The sequence below is a fragment of the Pistacia vera genome, unplaced genomic scaffold, assembly GCF_008641045.1.
Source record: "Pistacia vera cultivar Batoury unplaced genomic scaffold, PisVer_v2 Contig137, whole genome shotgun sequence".
NCBI lineage: Eukaryota > Viridiplantae > Streptophyta > Magnoliopsida > Sapindales > Anacardiaceae > Pistacia > Pistacia vera.
This window is the reverse complement of record NW_022195434.1, coordinates 318219-327193: the sequence shown is the minus strand read 5'-3', so window position 1 is coordinate 327193 and position 8975 is coordinate 318219. Positions and strand designations below refer to the sequence as shown.

At 38.6% G+C, this 8975-nt stretch overlaps 2 protein-coding genes across 2 annotated transcripts; one reads left to right on the top strand and one right to left on the bottom strand.

Moving 5' to 3' along the window:
* Positions 1–430: 430 nt before the first annotated feature.
* LOC116122736 lies at positions 431–1099 on the top strand. Its single transcript, XM_031408550.1, has one exon. The coding sequence runs from the start codon at positions 431–433 to the stop codon at positions 1097–1099; it is 669 nt and encodes a 222-aa protein (XP_031264410.1).
* Positions 1100–5523: 4424 nt separating this feature from the next.
* LOC116122735 (squalene monooxygenase SE1-like) lies at positions 5524–8157 on the bottom strand. The gene is made up of 8 exons (XM_031408549.1): positions 7918–8157; positions 7470–7581; positions 7212–7386; positions 6885–7053; positions 6481–6699; positions 6128–6403; positions 5761–6039; positions 5524–5634 (listed from the first exon to the last, which is right to left on the bottom strand). Exons 1-8 carry the CDS (start codon positions 8155–8157, stop codon positions 5524–5526), a joined length of 1581 nt encoding a protein of 526 aa, XP_031264409.1.
* Between the last annotated feature and the right edge of the window lie 818 nt (positions 8158–8975).

Genomic DNA, 8975 nt, shown 5'->3' with positions numbered 1-8975 from the left:
AAGTCTAAAACCATTTTTGCTGCTGTACATGGACGTGCATGGAGTTGTTCCATATTTCAGTAGTTTAAGTTTTACTGTAAACCTTAGTGTTAATTTTGAATTTGATGACTCAGCTTATTTTGTAATGAAGTTGTTAGACTTGAGTGGTTTAGCTGAGATTAATTAAAAGCTTACTGACAGTAGTTGAAACAGTAAGCCAAAGTATGTTATATGCAGATTTGTTGTCTAATGAAAATCAGTTCAAATTTTCCTTTCCATTCTCTTTTCTTTGCACATCCGGCATTAACAAAAACACTAACATGGTATCAGAGCTGGATCAACCACCCATCATCTAACAAATGCACTCAAAAAAAACTCATCCTAAATCACCATCAAACTTTAATCTTCCGCAAGAACAAAACTTTCCAGAAAAACTGCAACCAGTTTTTGCATGGCTACTCAATCGGCTTCTCTCTCACCTCTAGTGTTCAATGGGGACCAGTATCACATTTGGGCTATTAGAATGAGAGCCTACCTAAGAGGGCAAGGGTTGTGGCAATATGTGGAAGAGGAGAAACAGCCACCACAGCTTGGTCCAAACCCAACTTTGAATCAAATGAGAATGCATGAGGAGGAAATGTCCAAAGCTCCAAGAGCTCTTTCTCACATATATTCTGCAGTAACAGACCTTGTATTTACAAGGATAATGGCGTGTGAAACTGCAAAGGAAGCTTGGGATAGATTGAGAGAGGAGTTCATGGGAAGTGATACAACCCGAAACATGCAAGTTATGAACCTGCGGAGAGAGTTCGAAATGCTGAGAATGCAGGAGGTAGAGAAAGTTAAAGAGTATGTAGATAGGCTTATGAGTGTGGTGAACAAAATTAGATTGTTAGGAGTTGAGATGAGTGACAAGATGATAGTTGAGAAGGTGTTAGTCAGCCTACCGGAAAGATTTGAGTCCAAGATATCTTCCTTAGAAGATTCAAAGGATCTCTCCAAAATCAGCCTCACTGAATTAGTTCATGCCCTGCAGGCCCAAGAACAAAGAAGGTTGATGAGGCAAGATGACTCAAATGAAGGCGCTATGTTGGCTACTCAAAAAGGAGTGAATGTGTAGGGAAGTAATAGAAAATATGCTGGAGATAAGAGAGGAAAAGAGAGAGTTTGTGGACAGTGGGGAAAGTAAAGTGGAGGAAGAAATTATCCACCATGTTCCCACTATAAAAAAAAGGGACATCCAGATAGTAAGTGCTAGTTCAGGCCTGGGATCCAATACAGGGGATGCAAGCAGTTCGGGCACATTGAAAAAGTGTGCAGGAACAAGGGTGCACAGCCACTACAGTAAGCACAAAGTGCAGAAGACCGGCAGCAGAGTAGTGAACCAGAACAGCTATTTGTAGCTTCATGCTACTCAATGCAGACCAGCAGAGATGTTTGGCTGATAGACAGTGGGTGTACTAACCACATGGCAGCAAATTTAGAGAATTTTATTAGGATGGACAGGACCTACAACTCCAAAGTCAAGGTTGGAAATGGTGACTATGTGGAAGCAAGAGGGATTGGAGATGTGGCAGTCCAAACTCAGGCAGGGACCAAGGTTATTTCCAATGTTCTATTTGTACCTGAAATTGCACAGAATTTGTTAAGTGTAGGTCAAATGTTAGAAAAAAATTACACCTTGCATTTTCAAAACAATGCTTGCATTATAAAGGATGGTGAGGGAAATAAATTGATGAGTGTTAGGATGCTAGGTAAAAGCTTTCCACTGGACTGGAAAAAACCAGAAAACTCAGCTTTAACCAGCAAGGTTGAAGAGTCTGAGTTATGGCATAAAAGGCTTGGGCACTTTCACTACCTAGGAATTAAAGAACTCAAGTCAAGGGACATGGTGTTAGACCTACCCGAGATAGAGGAGAAGAGGACCTTGTGCACAGCCTGCCAGCTTGACAAACTCAGCAGGCCATCATTACCTTCGGATCAAGCCTATCGAGCAAGTCACAAGCTGCAATTGATCCACTCGGATGTGTGTGGTCCAATGAAGACTGAATCCTTAAATGGCAGCAAGTACTTTGTACTCTTCATTGATGATTTCTCAAGGGTGACTTGGGTTTATTTCTTGAAGCAGAAAAATGAAGTGGCTACTGTGTTTAAGAAATTTAATTTGCTGGTGGAGAATGAAGCTGGAACCTTGATTAAGACAGTAAAGAGTGACAATAGGACAGAGTACACTTCAAATGAATTTAAAACAATCTGCAGTCTAGCTGGAATTCAGCAGCAGTTCACAGCACCATACACCCCTCAATAGAATGGTGTTTGTGAAAGAAGAAACTGAACCATTATGGAAATGGCCAGGTGTATGATGGCTGGAAAGAACCTTCCTAAAGTGTTCTAGGCAAAAGCTGTTAATACAGCAGTTTTCCTGCTGAATAGGCTACCCACCAGGGCAGTCAAACATCAAACACCAATTGAGGCATGGAGTGGAGTCAAGCCAGCTATAAGGAGCTTGAAAGTATTTGGAAGCATAGCCTATGTTATGATCCCAACTAGCAAAAGGTCCAAATTGGATGACAAGGCAGAAATTGGGATATTTATAGGCTACAGCAGCAACTCTAAAGCTTATAGATATATATTCCTAAGTCTAGGAAGATTGTAATCACAAGAGACATAAAGGTTGATAAAGGTGGAGTCTGGAACTGGGAAGAAAAAAGGGTTGATGTGCAAGCTAAATCAAGTCAGGATGAGATGAATGAAGGGCTGATTCAGATGAGGAAGAAGAACATGTTGTCAGAGGGACAAGATCACTGGATGATGTGTACGAAAGGTGCAATATGGCAGTGGTGGAACCAAGATGCTATCTTGAGGTTGCAAAGTCTGAACTGTGGAGGGCAGCATGATTGATAAAAATCAAACCTGGAAATTGGTACCAAGACCTGAAAAAAGGAAAGTCATTCAGGTGAAATGGATTTTCAAACTGAAAATCAATCCTGATGCCTCAATCTACAAGCACAAAGCAAGGCTGGTGGTGAAGGGCTTTGCACAACAACCAGGTATTGACTTTTCAGAAACTTTTGCCCTGGTTGCTAGGCAAGACACAATCAGGCTACTGTTAGCACTTGCAGCTCAGTTCAACTGGAAAATTTTCTAGCTAGATGTCAAGTCAGCATTCCTGAATGGGTGGATTTCAGAGGAGCTGTATGTAGAGCAACCCGATGGCTACAAGGTTGAAAGAAAGGAGGATTATGTGTACCTGCTGAAGAAAGCCTTGTATGGCTTGAAGTAGGCTCCTAGAGCCTGGTACAGTCGAATAAATGACCATTTGTGTAGCCTTGGCTACTCTAGAAGTCCTAATGAACACACTCTTTACATTAGGAAAACTGAAAAAGGATTGGCTATGGTTTCTCTCTATGTTGATGACTTATTGGTGACAGGGAGTAATCCTGAAGAATTGGATCAGTTTAAGTTAGATATGCAAGCTAAATTTGAAATGACAGATTTGGGATTGATGAAGTACTTCCTTGGCATAGAGATAAGTCAGGCTACTGGTGAGATTTTTGTGCGCCAATAGAGGTATGCAACCAAGCTTCTTTTGAGGTTTGGAATGGAGAATTGTAAACCAGTGAATACTCCACTGGTTCCCAACCTGAAATTGAGCAAAACTGATGGTGCAAAGAAGGTAGATAAAGGGAAATACAGAAGCTTAGTGGGAAGTTTGCTGTATTACACAGCCACTAGACCTGATCTAATGTTCACTAGTACTGCAAGCTACCTCTCAAGGTTTATGAGCAACCCAAGTGAATTGCACTTTAAAGCTACCAAACATGTGCTGAGGTATGTGAAAGGAACCAGCATGTTAGGCATCTGGTTTAGGAAATCTGAAAGTCTAAGGTTGTTGGGGTACACTGACAGTGATTGGGGTGGATCCCTGGATGATGCTAGAAGCACTTCTGGTTATGTGTTTTATCTGAATAAGGGTGCAATTAGTTGGCTGTCAAGGAAGCAGGAGACTGTGGCATAGTCTACTACTGAAGCTGAATATGTCTCTGCTGTAGCAGCTGTGAACCAGGCTGTGTGGCTTAGGAAGATGCTAAATGATTTGCATCAAATGCAAGGTGGTCCTACTTTGATTCTATGTGACAACCAGTCGGCTGTAGCAATGGCAAAGAATCCTGTACTCCACGACAGAACTAAGCATATTAAGATTAAGTATCATGCTGTTAGGGAAGCTGAACAGTGTGGAGAAGTGAACTTAGTGCACTGTAGAGGGGAAGACCAAGTTACAGACATCATGACAAAGGCATTATGCAAATCCAAGTTTGAAGCCTTAAGGCTAGAACTTGGTGTTTCCAGCCAAAGCACCAAGGTGGAGTGTTGAAGGTTGATGCTGTGCTGGAAGTATGGTTTGCTGAAACTGAAAGTCTGAAACCATTTTTGCTACTATACATGGACGTGCATGGAGTTGTTCCATAGTTCAGTAGTTTAAGTTTTACTGTAAACCTTAGTGTTAATTTTGAATTTGATGACTCAGCTTATTTTGTAATGAAGTTGTTAGACTTGAGTGGTTTAGCTGAGATTAAGTAAAAGCTTACTGACAGTAGTTGAAACAGTAAGCCAAAGTATGTTATATGCAGATTTGTTGTCTAATGAAAATCAGTTCAAATTTTCCTTTCCATTCTCTTTTCTTTGCACATCCGGCATTAACAAAAACACTAACATCACCAACAACACTTTCCTGGACAATATTATTGGGCATATGTGATTGGCCATCCAGATAGGGAATCTTATAGAACTTCGTGAAATTTTCATATGCACTTAGCTCTTGTGACAACTTCTGCACTTCATTCTCTTCTTCCTGAGCTTTTCGCATTTTCTCCTCTTTCACATTATAATTAATTGTGAAAATAGAATAATGAAAATTGAAAAGAGCATTTTTGGCTACATTAAAATTACCAACATGTCCTTCGTCAAACAGGTTTTACTAATTGATTCAGGCAGAAAGTGTTTGTTTGTCGTTTCAAAACTTTTTGGGTACTAAATTGTCTTTGAGGCAAAGTTTGGGTGGGAGGATGTTGTTCGGCCGTTTAAAGATTTCAAGATCTTCAAATAGATTTTTTAATTCAGATTCTTCATTTCCACATTAATTCACAATTTTGCTACCGAAGCCTTATTAGGGGAACTCCATTTTCTTTTCTTACTAGACACTAAAACCTTCTTGAACTGAATTTCCTGAAAAACTAGCATTCCATTTTGGAAGACAGGTGACAACAACTTTACTCCATTTTTACCATCTTTTCTGTTTCTTGAAGAATCATAATTCATAGTGGCAACTATTTTTCAGTTTCAACATACACAACCACATTGCAACTGATTTTTCCGGTGCAAAAAAATAAATAAATAAAAATTGAATATTAATAGACTGAAAAAATGGTTTACATCGTATAAAGAATGTCTGGTTTCAGTTCAATTGGAACTTTCTGTCACAATTTAATAATAAATCCTACAAAATCTCATAAAAATTATGAGATGATTCGCATATTTCTTCACCTAACTTAAGCATAGATCCTGAACTCCGTAATTTGTTGGCATGCTCGCGGGGAAGAGCATCTCTCTTACACCTTCAGCCTTTATAATGGGGAAAATTATACTTGTTGCATCCTGAAAAAAAAAAAAAAAATACATAAATGACATATTAGCGAAAAATTGAGTCCATTGAAAGATACACAGATCATTAAAAACCTATTGAGGCTGTCATTTCTAGTTACAAGTAGTAGAGATACGTACCAAAATCAATCTAGCACTAATTAACATGCGTTTAGGTGAAGGAAAGGGAAGTAATAAACGTCCCACACCATAGACTGCGACGGCAAAGAAATGTTTAACTAAGCTGAGTGGACGAGGATTTAGACCAGACAGTATAGCTATTGGTCCATTCGAGAAAGCACCTCCAAGGCTCAAATAGTCAAAACATGCTAGACGCAATTCATTTCTTGATGGGTCAGGTGATGCACAAAAAACCTTGTAGAGGGCACCTGCCAATGTATTTATCGTAGATGCCACTGGCTGCAAACAAGAATCATGTAAATTCAACTTGTTTGTATATCCTAGAATGATGATGCTATCAGATGTTAAATCGATGAATGCTACTTACCTTACGGAGGGTATAGAAAGATTGGAGATGCTTGCAAAGGGCAGGTGCATCATTTAGATTGCGCAGAGGTCTAAGCAAATCCCTTAGTACAACAATATCAGATAAAGCCACAGTCATTCCTCCTCCAGTTAAAGGATGTCGCATATTGAATGAGTCCCCTAGCAAAAGAGCACCAGGAGTTGGAGACGGAGCAGAAGGCATACTTCTATTAGTCATTGTTCTTATGTTTCCTTTCTCAATTGCAGACATGAAAGCAGAGCAAAGTTCACGGGGAATCTGAAACATAATTATGCTTTAGTAGTAAAATAAAACAACAAACTGCAGAGAGATCAATTCAAACAAATTACACATGCCTGAGGAGCCACCACAGTTTTTAAATAATTCGTCATTTCACCATTTGAAGTGGATGGTACTTTCTGGCCTGGTACATCTACTAAGCAGCGAACTTCAGTACTACTAATAGGATAAAACAAGATTGGCGAAGGATCTGCCAGTATGACATGCCCATGATTTTTGTAAGGAAGCTCACAATTCTCCAGGATCAAACCAACAAAACAAGAGGGGATTTCAACCTGCAAAAATTGATAAGTACCATTTAATAAACTTCACTGCAAAACAATTATAGCAATAAGTAGGTTTTCTTATGATAGCTGACACCCCAGTTTGGTAAGTAGTGGTTGTACTTTCAAACTTCCAAGAAATTCAAGCCAGTAATCAGATTGTTTAAATGCATACCAAAACAGACAAGGATACTAACCTTAGGTTTGCTGAGAGAGCGCCGCAAATTTGAACAGCAGCCGTCACATACTACTGTGAGGGGAGCATATGCTGTCAGCTCTTGACCTGTCTTGGTTTTATAAGTCACCCCTTTAATAATCCCCTCTTCTTCAATTAGAGATGTTACAGATCCTTGTCCCAATCGTACACTGCAAAAAAAAAAGAAAAATGATTTAAACAAGATGTTTGTAAATGAAATGAAATTATCTCAAGCTTAGATCATTTCTATAATTGAGCGTCAGGAGAATTTTCATTAGTGTTCAGAAAACCAATTTGAAATGAATGTTAAAGAGGAGAAAAACTTTACTTGGAGAGGGATGCAGCTTTTTCCCTTATTCTTTGAATGAACCGGCCATTGTGAAAACTTCTTCCAGCCACATCTGAATTGAAATTCTCCAAGGGATAAGATACTTTGGTACTTTTTCCGTCTTTGTAGAGAGCATATCCAAACACTTGCTGCGCATCGATCTGATTCACACAATCTGTACGCACACGCATATCACAGATTAGAATGCAAGCGTTCTAACTGTAACAGAATACAGATTATACTAATTTTTTTGCTTACCTTCAAGGCCTAACTCTATCAATTTTAGGTAGCCTCCTGGTTGTAGGAGTTCACCTACAATTCTATCAGGCTCAGTCAAGTCTCTTTCAATTACATGCACTCGGCGACCATCCTGCAACAAACAGCCAAAAACCAAGGTTTTAATCATACTCAAAACCTCAGTGGACAGGCATATCTTCTTTATTCATCCAATCAATATGGCTCCTTGGACAAATTCAATGATCATTCACAATTAGAGTATTCCTGAGACTCGTCAACTTCTTTTCTTGCATCAAACAGATTTAAGTGAATTAGTGACAGAAAAGAAAGGCTAGTAATGATTTCTATTTCTTCCTTCTTATGTTATGAAACAGAGTTTAGAAGAAATGTTGTGTGAAGTTAAAAAAGAAAAGCATATTCCTAGTTTTTGAAAACAAGATAACAAATTTCAGTTTCAAGAGTTTATTACCTTTGCAAGAGTGTAAGCCAGAGCTGAACCTGCAACTCCAGCACCAACAATGATTATATCAGTAGTGCTTCCAGTAACCTCTGCAGAGAGTGTTACATTTTCTGATCTCTTTGAAGACTCATTTTTCTGAATCCTCATTAAAACATCTCCACTCTTTTTCTTTCCTCTTGAACTTTGCAAGAACAACAGCCCCAAGAGAGTAGCTATAACTGTTCCCAACATAATCATTTGATAAACCATCTTAAGTTATCAAGAATTGATTTTGAAAAGATGTGATGAATCTTTTAAGCTATAACTGCAGGTTTACTTTTCTCTCTGGCTTGTGTTGGTAATTTGCATTTTTACGAGTCTTTTATAGACCTGCCAACAGAACTATAACTGAATACTTTCTACCTTTCATTCAAAGGTTTATGATAGTGTTCAAAATACAAGAGCAGAGAAAAATATTTGATCCAAAAGGTCCTCCTAATGTTCAAACTGAAAAGTAATGAATACTTAGAAAAGGTCGAGGAAGAAGTCGGTCTCTGATAAACAAAATTTGTGAAAACAATTGTCATTCAAAAGATTAACAGGGCATGCTGAAATTGGTCAAAGAGAATTCATCAAATGCCAAGTAAGGTTAACAAATATTTCCAAGGCTTTCCAAATCATTGGAGCCAAACAGTGGTAGAGGAATTAAAATAATGGACTATCCAGTTCTCACTATTAGACAAAATAAAATAATTTATATGTCTATAGCTCAAAACCTGACAAATGCTTATAGTTGAAATTGAAATGGCGATGTTCCCAATGCTGAATACCATGTGAACTAGCTATTTGTATCTGTTGGTTATTTTAAAATAACTATTTCATCTAATTGTCTCTTGTGATCACATTGTGATTGTGGCCCCCAAGGTTAACCCAAATGAATGTCTTTAAGTATATACAATACAATTTCAACAATCACTTATTCTACTAAGGGAGCAAGAAGAATTGAATTTTGCTGGATTTGTGCTCCTGAGCTCTCAGTTGTTCGGAGGTTAAGCTGCCGACACGTTTATTAAGACTGTTGTGCATCA

Coding starts and splice junctions, on each gene's coding strand:
- LOC116122736 (XM_031408550.1), top strand. CDS start 431: ATGGCTACTCAATCGGCTTCTCTCTCACCTCTAGTGTTCAATGGGGAC.
- LOC116122735 (XM_031408549.1), bottom strand. CDS start 8,157: ATGGTTTATCAAATGATTATGTTGGGAACAGTTATAGCTACTCTCTTG. Junction 6,700..6,884: donor GCTCTCTCAGCAAACCTAAG/GTTAGTATCCTT, acceptor CAATTTTTGCAG/GTTGAAATCCCCTCTTGTTT. Junction 5,635..5,760: donor TTAGTGCTAGATTGATTTTG/GTACGTATCTCT, acceptor TTTTTTTTTCAG/GATGCAACAAGTATAATTTT.